The 13,851-nt window shown below is 38.0% G+C and overlaps 1 protein-coding gene across 1 annotated transcript in view; it reads right to left on the minus strand.

Annotated features, from left to right (window-relative positions):
* The window catches only part of DNER (delta/notch like EGF repeat containing), a 139,932-nt gene that overhangs the window by 82,133 nt on the left and 43,948 nt on the right, over window positions 1–13,851 (minus strand). Inside the window, exon 2 of the mRNA XM_076340939.1 lies at window positions 1,423–1,719. Coding sequence (XP_076197054.1) covers window positions 1,423–1,719 — 297 coding nt within the window. The remainder of the gene's footprint in view (window positions 1–1,422; window positions 1,720–13,851) is intronic.

Below are 13,851 nucleotides of genomic sequence, written 5' to 3' on the forward strand. Positions count from 1 at the left end.
GGAATGATGAAAAATATACTTTTTCCAGGATTAAACTCATGCCCGTTCACTTTCTGATTATGTAGTATGTGAAAACACCTCAGAAGAATCACACTCCTTGAAACACTTCAAAAACAGATACAGCTGACATTTTACCTATTTATTCCTGAATAAACTCAAATGAAATGACTTTTCAATGCATTTTTCATTAAGAAAAAGATGTCACAAAGATTTTAATTCTTTGCCTATTAGAATTATAATATTTCTTCACCAACAAGCTTCACTACCCCTAGTGCTCGGTACTAAGTTGATCCAAACAAAACCAAAAAAAAAGGCACTACCATTACTCCCAAAACAGATGCTCGCTTCTATGGCAGAATGTTCTTTGGAATGCATTTTGCACATACGCAGTATTATTATTATTATTATTATTATTATTATTATTATTATTATTATAGGTGGGTGATCTCTGGATCAGGTTGCAGACTTCCAGCACCAACTGCTGTGGGAATAACATATGCAGAAGTAGTGGTCTCGCACCCCCAGGTAAGAGAACAACAACGAAGAGAACTACAAGTCACCCTTGCAGTGATGGACTTCGAAGAAGAAGGGAGGAGGATGATCATGTGACAGAATGAACTTCATACATGAAAAAGTTATCAAGAGATAAATAATCAATTCTTCTTTGCTTGTGAGCAAACATACTTTCTATCTATACTTGGTTTTCACATGTAAAGATCAGTATTCAACGGTAACTAGGTTAAGAGTTCGATACTTTTTATTTTCGCAGATACTAGAGTCTATGCAAGACATCTAAGAATTACTAATAAAACAGTGCACAAAACAGCCGAAAGCAAAGATCACATTTCTTAAGGGTCATATGTCGTGTGCTTTCCAGTTGTAGTTTTGCCAGATATTAAGTTTGTCATTTTACTAAGAGATACAACAAATGTTTAAAAAAGTTTCTTCCACCATCATTGCATCTCTAGAGTCGTGCACCGTGTAATCTATTGACTACCACTTTTAATCCTCAAAGAGCTATGTTTTCTTAACACTGCAGGGACACGTATGTTTCAAAACAACATGCGATTATAACTGCAAATAGCAAAAAATATATTAAAGGTATTACTTTAACCTTTTGATTTTCCTAAATTTATTTGATGTTTGGAGATATGGTGTCATACAAATGACTGGAAGAAACAATATTATCCCATTCCAAAGAAATACCCGATACAACACGTTGGCCAACTTAAGCCCATTACTTTTAACAAGTATCAAATTTTTTTTGCGTTTACTTTTACTAGCGTATTAACTCAGGGCAGAGATCATATCTTCGGTCTTCTCATGTAGACATCCATGAAATCATGCACAAATGACAACCCAACAGTGATAAGACTTAAAAGTTCTTTGCTGTGCACCTTCATTTAGACAGAATATTCTCACCTCTGTTTCATCCCATTTCAGATCTATAACTTTCTGTCCGGCTTTTGGCTGCCACGTAGGTAACGTCACGGTTGCTCTTGAACGAGGAAGAACGATGTCAGGTTCCAAGGTGGATGAGACCGGTCTGTTCTGCCTTGGTGACGTCGACGCTGTCCGTTCAGAGACCGGAAGGCTGTGAAATGAGTGTTCGCAGTTTGTTCCCTCGTAGCCTTCGCTACAGAGACAGAGGTAGCCATCCCCGCTAGTGCTGCAGTTACCATGGTGACAGGGGTTGCTGGCACAAGGATCTGAAACAAACTGGGAAAAACATATCATATAGGTCAATTACTGCATATAAAGGATTTATTTCTGAGCTTTACAAAGACCATAAAACAGGATTCTTTTCCCTTCCTGTATTTATCTTCTAAACTTATTTATGAACCAAGCTCATCTTTGATGTCTCTTCAAGGCAGTAAATTCAAAGGATTAAAGAAGAATATAGATTAACCTATATTAACCACTTTTCTCAGACCGTTTAATGCTAATTCACTGTTGACACATTCAAGCAAAGTGATAAACACGGAGTAGGAACATGGCCACTGTTCACAACCAGGATTTTTCAAAAACAGTCTTAAAAGAGGAACCTATCAAGGGAAAACAACAAACATCTAGAAATTTAATGCGGTAACAGAAATAGGAATGGGGCACAGAACTCGCACAGATCACAAGGTCACGAAGCAGCTCTGTGTTATCAGAGTTCACCACATCACACAATCCTATTCGTGGACGCAAGTTCCATTTTAAAACGGCTGGGCCTTTTACCCACACTTCGTCTAGTGGACAGCAGTTTCAGAATCTGATTCATTCTGGTGCTGAAAACTTTCTAACGGGAGTTAGAAAGTTGGGGCAAAAATGTGCTTATTTTTAAAACAGCGTTTGTAATAGTATAGGACAAGACTGAGCTCAGCGACGTAGGAAAAGTCCTGTCCTAGGCTTGCCTGCCTTCTTCTAATTTCTAGCTTAAATTTACCTACAGCTAGTTTGTACTCAGTTTCTTATATCATCATCGACTTTCAGGTTAAATGTCTTTTTCCTCTTCTATGCTGATGTTTACATCCATAATGTATTTATAGAACACATCTACAAACTCTTCTCAAGTTCCATCTCATAGACTAAATAAGCCATGCTCGCTCAGTCTCCTTGTGGAGGACAAGCCCTCCATGCACGTGCTCATTTTTGCACCCCAGACTCCAAAGTTTAGCACTGCCTTTTGGCAAATGCATCAATACTTTTGTTTGTCCTGGAAATAGCTTCCTTGATATTACTTAAGACACGTTTGCCTTAGTCAGAGCTAAGTCACACTGCTGACTCACCGTCATCGTTTGACCAGCTAAGACAGCCAGGTAGTTCCCTCGATTTGTCTTCACATCCGAGTGATAACCCATCACTGGAAACAGACATTTTCTCAGTCTTTAAATGCAAACTTCACCCAAGTGCTCCAGTCCTAAAGGTTACCCAGTCCTTCCCTGTAGGATATTCCAGTCCTTCCCTGCATAAGCAATGCTGCTTCTTATATTTCTCAGTAAAGCACCACAGTTATTTATTATTAAACATTTTTTTCAATTATCGTAAGAATTACATAAGCTTTATATATCATTAATGTCATAAAAACAAGTATTGGGTCTACACTAGGAATTTTGCCTTTCCATCACTTCAAGGGGCCGGTGTCAGGGACACCAAATCCTAATATTGCACTTTCTTATATAAAACAGTACTATTACTGACCTCAGCCAGACATCTTTCTTTGGCAGGAATTTTTGTATACCCCAGCCTCTGCAACATTTTTGGACAGAAAACAGAAGAAACATTATTATGAAAATTAACTTTGGAGACAGTTAATGATGAACGTCTGGTTTCGTACTGACTGATGCGGAAGAGTTAGAGGCCATGGAAGACAGTCCAAAATACACGGTCTACTCATTTATCTTGTGGTTCGGTTACAGCTCTGAATGTTATTTACTTTGCAGGGGGACACATCTCTCATACATATCAGGTGATACATTAGACATCAGGGTCAAGCTCTGACTCTTCATTTTTAAAACTCAACTATATAGCGAGTTTATATATACTCAATACATCAAGTATCAAGGAAGTACGGATTTTTATGATCAGATGGGTTTATCTCCTTAAAGTCTCTTTCTCCTGCAAATCAACAGAATAGGTAAGTTCTCAAAGAACAATTTCTAGATCACTTCTCCGCAAAATAATACTTAAGTGACAGAAAAGAACAGAACAATTTCCAGGAAGGAAGGAACAAAACCTAGTTCTGTTCTATGGTTTCTCAATTACATTTTAAGCTTGCTCCCACTGCCAAGCAGCAGAGATTTTCACAGAAGTTTTGTTTTCCTTTAAGAGTGTTGAAGACAAAGAGTGTTGACACGTGAACAAAGCCCAGTTCAAAAGTCGTTTGCAACAGTTTTTTCACGTTCTAGTTGCTCAGACTAGATCTGAGTTTCAAAGACATGCAGCTATCCTATTGTTCGATAAGCTCTTTACTCATTCTTTCACAATTAATCCAAATTCCCATTAACCCATTTTTGATTAATAAATCAGCATTTATTCTGTTCTGAGGAAATGTAATCGTTCTCGTCACACCTAAAATGTTATTATTTGCCAACCTAGTAACAAGAAAGAAAAAATACCATCTTCAAACAATCACAAAGGGCACTTTTTCCCCTTAGTGAGTACATCCATTCACTTCACAAGCAAAATAATAAGAAGTGCTCTGCGATACATCTTATTTGCTGTAAACTGTTTTGAGCTTGTTTGACTGGAAACAGATGTGCTTAATGACAAGCACTGCTTACTGCTGCCCATGCCATGCACTGAAGAACACCTTGCGCCTTATGAATCGCCACTAACCTTCCACACACAGTGGAAGTGAAAAATAGTTAAGACTGTTCGGTTTAGATAAAGAATAAAAAAAGATGAGTGTAGATGTAGACCTTCAGCCAGGCACTTTCTCATAATTGAGTTTTATGAAGTACTTCACCGGATTTTAACTTACCACTCCCTTTTCTTAGTTACTATGAATTCTAAAGCTCATTTTTCTTTCAACAAGCCTATCAAAACAAATCAATGCCCTTTGTGCACATAAGTTTCCTGTTAAACTAAAGAAAGTTCATTTTAATTAGCAGCTAAAAAGAGATGAGGAAATAAAACTGATTAATTTGTGTTGGTTGTGTTTCTGTGGTTCCTCTAGTCCTCTCCAAGGTGGCAGCGATGGTTAGCAAGGACTCTGAGAAACATCTTGACACAGCGAACAGCATGGCTACATCAGAATTAAAAGGTAGCAAAATTTCAAGGCTTAACCTTCAACAAACTTGCAGCTCACAGAAAAAAAGTAAACATCCTTGGTCTCATAACTGAGAGCTGAACGTAAGTATACTGTGAGTACACAATTAAAAGAGCCCTTTTTCGGCCATTCCTTGTGAAGTTCACAGTATTTTAAAATACTGTTGCACAGAGAAAAGGAGGAAGCAAGTAATATGTATCCATATAGCCCGTGATTAAATAAGAACACAATAGAATCACTACTAAAAAATTCCAGATTTTTCTTTAGGTGTAGAATTTCAGTAATCTTGATTAAGAAAGTATATTTAGTATCTGGTTCTCTTGTTCTCATCCCCGTTTCACCATTTAATAGTCTGTCTGTTTTCATAACACGTTCATTAACTAAATAGGCACAGTCAGCAGTTGCAGCTGACAAAGCTGAGCTAAAAATCATAAAATGTATTTGCACGCAATTACTATTCCATATGCCTGGACAGTTGTAATCTTTGGAGTATTTTTCCAATAGAATCCTAAGATAGATGCATACCAAGGTGCCCTTCATATTGCAGTGAATTTTCCAAAGGCAGACTGAATATGGTATAAACACTAGGCTTGTTTAAGAATCACACTCACAAACATGGATTGTTTGTCAGCCAGTCCAATTGTTTCCTAAGGTTTCGGTTTAAGATAAAACACTGTAAGATGTAAATCTGCAAGATCTTCCTGCCGGTACCCCTTGTGGTGACACCAATTTGTCATTTAATGCTCGTTCAGCATCTCTTCAGAGCGGTTCTACTTGTTCTACCTGGAGACAGTCCAGGTAGATCCTCCAGAGAGCTTCAAAAGCAGAACGGTAAGCCTAAAGAGAAGGCTACAGGTGAGCTCCTAAACACTGTGCAAAACCTGTCTTCCACCTGCGACTCTCCTCTTAGATGTGTTAGTACAAAACTAACGTTTGGCTCAGTTTTTATTGCTGTTGCCTACAACCACAGACAACGTTATACCAGCTTGCAACTTCAGTAAAATGTGGAAAAAAAACAGAGTAAACCCAGTCCTCATATTAGGAATTCAGCGGATTGATTAAATCCATTCTACATAGCGAATGTCAGCCTGTTAGCAAAGCCAAGCTGCCACAACAGTGTCAAAGGCTGATATTTTACATATGTGTCCAGCAGCGCTCACAACCTCCGAAACAGTCTTTAGATATTAAAAGCCGACATAGTCCAAAAGTTCCCAACTCTTCAATGGCTCCCTGACATAATTTTTCCAGTTACGGGATAAAATGTTGCGGCTTTCAAATATGCAAAGTGACTTTAGCTGGTTGGGATTTAGGCAGGTAGTTTCTTCATGTGTTCTGGTAAAAACAGATCTTAGGAGAATTTAAAGCAGTAAAAGTAGAACTGGCTTTGTACCTACATTGCTGAAGAAATTCCCCAATACGAAAGCAGACAACTGTTCTCCAGGAGGAGGTGATGGGAAGATCCACCACATATCACCAGCAGAGAAAAGGGATCAGACACACCAATTTCAAGCACAGTACATCAAAAATTATCAACTTCTGGATCCTTTAGAGAGAAAATAATTAAAACCTACAGTCTAAGCTATTATCAGGGTTTTTTAATACAGTAAGTAGGGAAAAAAAATTAAGTTTTTTCTTATAAGCACATCTGAAATATCATCATATCTTTGCATATGCATTAATTTATGAAAGAGAGATGGAAACAGATTTAAATCTTTTACCTAGCAATGGCAATAAAGATTATCTAGAAATGTAATCTCTTTGAAAGAATGGTTTAATTATGTTCAAACTATTATTTAATCTCAGCCTCATTCAATCCTTCACACCGTGAAGTTTTAAATCCCGTTCTATCATACATTAAGTATCAGTGCAAACTAGGAAACAAAAGACAAGAAAACAGGATGAATTGAAATAGGAAAAAAAAAACAGATGCTCCAAAAAATGTCCACAGAAAAAGCATTGAGATGAGTATATCGAACAAATGCGTTTTCTTCTATTTTGAGAAAAGACTGTCTTGTGACTCAGTGGGACTCAAGCAACATATGTGGGTTCAATTTCTGGCTCTCCCAGAGACATCCTGTGTGACCTGAGAACAGTCAGACTCTATCTCTGCCTCTTTCCTAACCGTAAAATGGAGATTACACTTCCTTTCTCACACTGCCTGTGTTGTCTGGTTAGAAAGCAATTTTTTTTCAGGATGGGAAGCACAGAGCCAGATGTAGATAGGAACTCTCAAGCAGCAGTGAAATACAAATAAGTATAATAAAGAAATAAATCTCTGTGCAGCAAGGCTAAATCTGTAACCTGTGGCTATTCAGGATTGTTTCTTTCTTATTCTTTCTTTCTCTCTTTCTCTTTTGTCTCTTTCCGTGGCTATTCAGGTTTCTTCAGAACACTTCTTTGCTCAGATAAACAGAAGTGTTCAGAGAAATATCCAGCAAAGATTCTTTAAAGTTAGGAAAAAACCCTAAATTATATTCTTTTTTAATTAACCCATAAAAGACAGCAAAATCATATTGATATTGCATGTTTAGACTCTTCATCAAAACAAGATCTGCTTGAAAACAAGTAGGTTGAAGAACACATTAATTTCCCAACTGTGACCAAACATAACAGAAATAAAAAGAGCGGCTAACACGCTGTGATTATGAGGGTTAGGATGACTGAGAGATTTTTGTCTCATGAGAATGTAAAAATTAACCAGTATCAGCACCGTGGTGCGCATAGGTATCTCCACCTCAGATGGCTGTTACTGAAAAGCTGCCTGCAATTACTGTTGCTTATGCGTTTAAGGACGCTCTTGGAAAGTAATTCTTCTCTCACACGTGGAGAACTAGTGCTATGTGACAGCGGAACACTGCCTCGCAGGGTGCAGTGACCACCTGCACCTTGACCAGACACCAGCCAGTCCATACAGGAATGGGAATGTCACAGTTTGTCAGAAGGAAAAAAAAATAAATAAAAAAAGTGCCAGTATGGTGCTATTTCATACTAAAAAGTACCCATGTGCTATGCACTACATCAGTTTGAGCCCTGGGTGTCAGGGACTTTAAAGAATGGGCAGGCCACAAAGTAATAGAAAGTGCTTTATACAGAGGTCCTGGAAACCAGAGCAAATCAGGGCTTGCTTTCCCATCCCTCAAAACAATTGTCCTGGTTTCGGCTGGGATAGAGTTAATTTCCTTCCCAGGAGCTGGTACAGTGCTGTGTTTTGGATTTAGGTTGAGAACAATGTTGATAACGCACCGATGTTTTAGTTGCTGCTGAGCAGTGCTTACACTAGTCAAGGGCTTTTCAGCTTCCATGCTCTACCGACTGAGAAGGCTGGAGGTGCACAAGAAGCTAGGAGGGGGCACAGCCAAACTGGCCAAAGGAACATTCCACACCATATGACGTCATGCTCAGCATGTAAAGCTGGGGGAAGAAGGAGGAAGGGGGGGACGTTTGGAGTGATGGCGTTTGTCTTCCCAAGTAACCATTAGGCGTGATGGAGCCCTGCTTTCCTGGAGATGGCTGAACACCTGCCTGCCGATGGGAAGCAGTGAATGGATTCCTTGTTTGGCTTTGCTTGTGCGCGGCTTTTGCTTTACCTCTTAAACTGTCTTTATCTCAACCCACGAGTTTTCTCACTTTTACCCTTCCGATTCTCTCCCCCATCCCACCGGGGGGGAGTGAGCGAGCGGCTGGGTGGGGCTGAGTTGCCGGCTGAGGTTAAACCACGACAACAACGTAAGCAGGACAAACCCCTTATATATTACATAAAACACTAATACGGCAGCTACATAAGTTTCAGTTATTAGAAACTAACTACGAGCTGCAACACAGAATTGGAATTAATCAAGATTTAGAAGGCTAACGCCAAGAACTGTATCATACTGAAACTACAATATAAGCAACTTCTTTCTAGAAGTAAACATTTACTGTTTTCCTTTAGCAATTCCACTCAACGCCCCAACCCATCAGGAAAGACATCAATAAATCTAATAAAGAAGTGCAACCTTTATCAGCTAATTCAGAATATGATTCTTTGAAACACCGTTAACCATGAGCGTTTTGGATTGCTTCTAAGCTGCCATTCTCATCCTATGAGTTTTGAATACTCAGAGTAATGAAACTGCCAGTGAATGTAATAAATGGATATAAAACATTTTCTTTACTTCAGTGAAGCAGCAAAAAAATGCCTGAAGAAATTGTCTGTTTAATTGAGAACCAAAGCATGGCTGCCCAAATCTATTTGAAAAACCAGCAAACATAACAAGGCAAATTTTAAACAGCATGATAAATGTTAAAAACAGAGCTCTGGCAAATGGCTAAGTTACCCTTGCATAATAACTTACCATATATCAACTGCTTTGCTCTACCTATCCTCAGGCACATTCTCACCTCGAGGCATACTGAAATAGCTACAAAATAAATTGAGATCGCTTTCCCTCTCCCACAACAAAAGGAAAATATCTACTTCGCACTAACCACAGAGTACTGCTGGATGTGAGCATGTACATAAATAATTACCGAGAAGCACCTTATAGTTTTTCTCAGCTTTTCCCATCAGATTATTTTTAATACTTTTTTTATATTTTTTTTTTCCTTTATCCTGTTGGGGAAGGCCATTCAAATTGTTTGATATTTTTCTAGATATAGTGGATTGAATATTACATTTCAAGTGGACAAGCTAAGCCAACTTACTGTGTTCTACAGCAACGCCCATACTTAGCAAAGATGCTTTTAAAAAACAAAATGAAATCAGAGTATCCATCCTGAAGATAGGTCAACTACTTATCAGAAAGGATCTAAGAAGTACCAATAGACCTGTGAAGATTAGCATTGAGGTTTTTTACTGCAGCGTCATCTCATTTTACTCTCAGTAAGGGTTGGCAACCTACAGTATAATTGTTAAATGGGACCCCAATGGCGCACTCGTTGCCGGTGGTGAAACTAGGGGGTAATTCTGAAGACAAAGCATTAAATTTGTTACAGTAACTCAATACATTTGTTTGTTTAGATCTTATGCTATTATTTCATTATGAAAACATCACACAGTGAAAGAATTATCAATAGTGTCTTTATTCTTAATATTGTTTTCCCTTTTTAGAAGTATTTTTTCTTGAGCAACAGTAGGGTGCACAAAATATTTTTATGATAGGACATTAAGATATGTAATGATATGAAAATTCATAACATTTTTATTTCTGGAATGAACTTCCTGCTAGTTTCAAATACGTTATTCACTTGTGAGAAGCTGAAATTAAGTAAATATACTCCCTTATATTATTCTAGAAGTCATTAATTGACCTAAAAAATGACACATGGTATTCTACACAAAACAAACAAGCAAGTGTTCCAACTTACATGCAAAAGATTTTAAAAGATCCTTTAAACAAAAGATTAATCAATTCTAATGAATGTAAGTTTGAAGTTAAGCATATGGGTCACAGTCTAATCCAAGGCTAATAACATTACTTCAAAATCTTTAAGTTCTGCAATGAATATTCTGAGTTATGATGAGATCAGGGCTAGCCCAGGGAAGAATACAGTTCAAATATCTTTATGAAACAAAAAATCCCAAACAATCTGCTACAGGGATTTTCAAAACTGACCAAAGACATTTCTTATCCTACTGAAAGTAAGCTCTTGAATTCCTAAATTTTTAGCTGCTTTAAAAACAACGGCACACCATAGCCTCTATTCAGGTATGCCAAGTTTTACACAATCTATGTGTCTGTCCACCCTTACAAATTGTGACCCCAGTGAACAAACCAGATTTGATTATTTTGAGATCTCTAGAACACTATTAAACTCCTTTTACTTCCATTGCATGAACAAGCAACCAGATAGAGAGGACCAAGCCTGTGTAAGTGCTCTAACTGGCAAAAAGACCTCAGCATAAGCTCACGCTTTATTATACAGCAAGTTTAGCTACAAGACAGAGCACCCTTACAAAGTTCAACAACAGCATTCTCATTTTCTTTAGCATCAACATCAATCAACCTAAGACACAAATTCATATAAAACAAGACTTCATTAGTTCAAGTACTCGTGGCACTTCTTGATTTAGAAGTCTGAGGCTTCGGACGTTTTCTAGATGAGATACAGCAAAACAGGCACACAGTTCTTGTAAGAACAAGAGAAGGACTGAATAGCACAGTGAGTTGTGCCGTAAAGCTATGCAGCTGAACCATCAACACCGCTTGAAATCCTTCAAAACTCAGCAGATGAGGCTGCTCTCAGAGCTTTTTGCCCACAAGAGGCTGTGAAAACAGGAAAAGATAATAAACACATCCATAAGGTATCTAGGAGATGTGATATAATCAGCAGTCCACTGATGCCACATTTTCCAAATCAAGTATGAAAAAACGATTAAAATTTGGGGAGTTTGAAAAGAAGTAGTTGTTACAATTTCAAGCCACAATATGTCAGAAAGGAGACATTTTGCCAGCTGAGACATTTGGCAACCAATAAAACAGAAAACGCTTATGCATCTGGTCAAATAGATGAGCATTATATAGGTCCTCCAGCGCTTTCAAACAACCTGCATTACAACCAACATGACTGGACTCCATCCAGTACTACCGACAACACAGTAAATCACGGGTATGTGGTCTCCTGATTTTTTTCTTACTTCTCATACTTAAACATCCTGCCAGATCAAAAGTTAAAATATTGTCTAGTTGGAGAAATACTGAAAGGAAGATTAAAAAAATTGCGAACACGTGAATGCATTCTCTCAGTATGCATTCTCTGTATTTGCCGTGTTGGATTAAATTACTCCCCATGATCGCTATTTTAAAAACTCTATCCTCTGTACATTAACATATACTTGATTTTAATCATTCGGGCTCAGGATTAGAATTCCAAGACCCAGCTACATTTTTAATATCGTTATTGGGGGTTACACATCGAGTACTTAATATAATCAACACACTGAGCAGAACTGACATCTAAAGAGCATCAGTGAAAAGGGATGCCAGCGTGAAGTAGCTGCCTTCAGTTCTCTGGTTGTTACAGCAGGCAAGGACTCACAGCCTTCCTTCTTGATTAGGAACCTAAACAGTTTTCTGGTCACAAGTGATTTTTTCTTTTAAGAAAGGGTCGGAGGCGGTATAGAAAAGTCAGCATCTTTATCTCATAACAAAGCACCTGCCTGCACACAAAGAGCAACGCCCAAAACGTTTCAAATCAACATCCAGTTCCTAAACCCTGAAGAACTTATTTTACTGCAAGAAGTAATTGGATTAAATATTTGAACAATGTTGGGAACAGAGATTAAAGCCCAAAATTTCTCTGCTCCTCCTTGCTTCAACACCATCACTCACTCACGCTGACACTCATTCCCATCGTCACACTCTCTGTCCCTGTGATTTTTTGCTCTGTGAAAGCAGTTTAAACTACAACGTTTTATCTCACATTTTATGACAGGCTAAGAGTTACTTCATGGCAGCTAACACATAGTAACTTGTTAAGGTATGACAACAGCAGCATATGCCTGAACCTTGAGAATAAGCCAATTTTCAGACGCATAAAATAGGTCTTTATATTCAGTGGTTAGAGGCAGTGCTTCTTTTAACCTCACCTGAAATAGCTGTTTTGCCCAGTCAGTAGAACAACCTTTTGGGGGCTATTTTTTAAAGCCAAATTTATGTTGTAGTCCAAAAGACCTTCTAAAATTTGTATTAAAATAAACTGGATGATCATTTTCCCCATGACATATACAGTAACCATTGTTCAGGGTTTTATCTTTCTAGCCTATGCCAATACAATTTTTCTAATGCCAGGTTTTGATTATTTTCTTGTCATTTCAGCTCCTCAATCACTTTTGCGACTTCTAGTTATATACACAGACTTTTCATTTCTCTAGTGCAGAGGAACGTGCCTTCCTGCTAGGACAATTCAAACAGGAAACTACCTCTAAAATCTCTAGGTCTGGGGAAATAGAAATTTGGTGTTTAGCCCACCTCTGGGACAGTGGTATGCAAACTCAGGTCTCCTGCAGCAAGTCACAGGGAGCCTGTCATTACAAACAGGACAATTACTCCTCAGTGTGTTTACTGGGGTTTTTTTTTCCTCTCTGTCACGTCAGGGATAAGAACCAGAAAGTTGTTTGTTGTAAGATCTTCTTACTGGTGTCTCCAGCATGCCGTGCATACTCATTGTTCAACACGATGAAAGATACATGCAGAAACGGTAAAATGAGTTGAGTTTCAGTAAACTAGTGCCCAGCGATAAACTCATCATCTATCATTTTAAATCTGCCCTAAAGTTCATAGCCGTTACCAAATGCATTACAATGTTAATGAACAGTTCCTGAAAGAAATGACAGGATTTGTGCCCCCTCTAGACGAAAGGGCACAAACGAAGGGGCCCTGTCCCTTTAGGGCATAAATTATTATAGGGTTTTTTTGCTTAAGTCTCTCTTTCAGTTGGTCTAAACACTGGCATCTACAAAATCAGATATAATACTTTACAGCCCATTTTTCTAGCACTGTAGAAAGCAGGGCTGTGACCTAAATAAGCTCTCCTATGAATTTGGTTCATGAGGTCATATATCAAATGACCTTACATCTGTCATCAAACTACACTGTGTGCACGCTGTCATTTTGCCATCCACTATAAACTCGAGAAACAAGAGTATTTTTTTAAGCAATACCATTCTACAATTTCTCTGACTCATACAAATTTCTCCTTTGATGGTTTACCCTCATGAATTAGTCTGTACCCAGATAAGTTGAAACTTATGTCATGGGTCATTCCCCATATTTTTTTTACTTCTCCAAATCCTTTATTACTCTCTTTGAATGACTTCAAATCTGCTGCCTTAGCTAATAATCCCAATACTAATTTATGTCTATTCGCCCAGGCCCTTAATGTTTTGCTGCTATGAATTAGATTTATCACTTTCTGAACTCAGCAATACTTCATGGCATCTAAAAAAATTCTATGGCAATAACTAAACTGTAGAACTACTGTGCTGAATGAGAAAATATTCCTTTCATCTGATGTAAATTTTCTGTTTGGTAATTTTATTACATGTCCCTACTCCTTATCCTGTGATATTTAGCAAGTATGTTGCTCTCTTCTTCACATCACTCATGACTTGAGAG

This window comes from Aptenodytes patagonicus, chromosome 6, assembly GCF_965638725.1.
Source record: "Aptenodytes patagonicus chromosome 6, bAptPat1.pri.cur, whole genome shotgun sequence".
In the NCBI taxonomy this organism is placed as follows: Eukaryota; Metazoa; Chordata; class Aves; order Sphenisciformes; family Spheniscidae; genus Aptenodytes; species Aptenodytes patagonicus.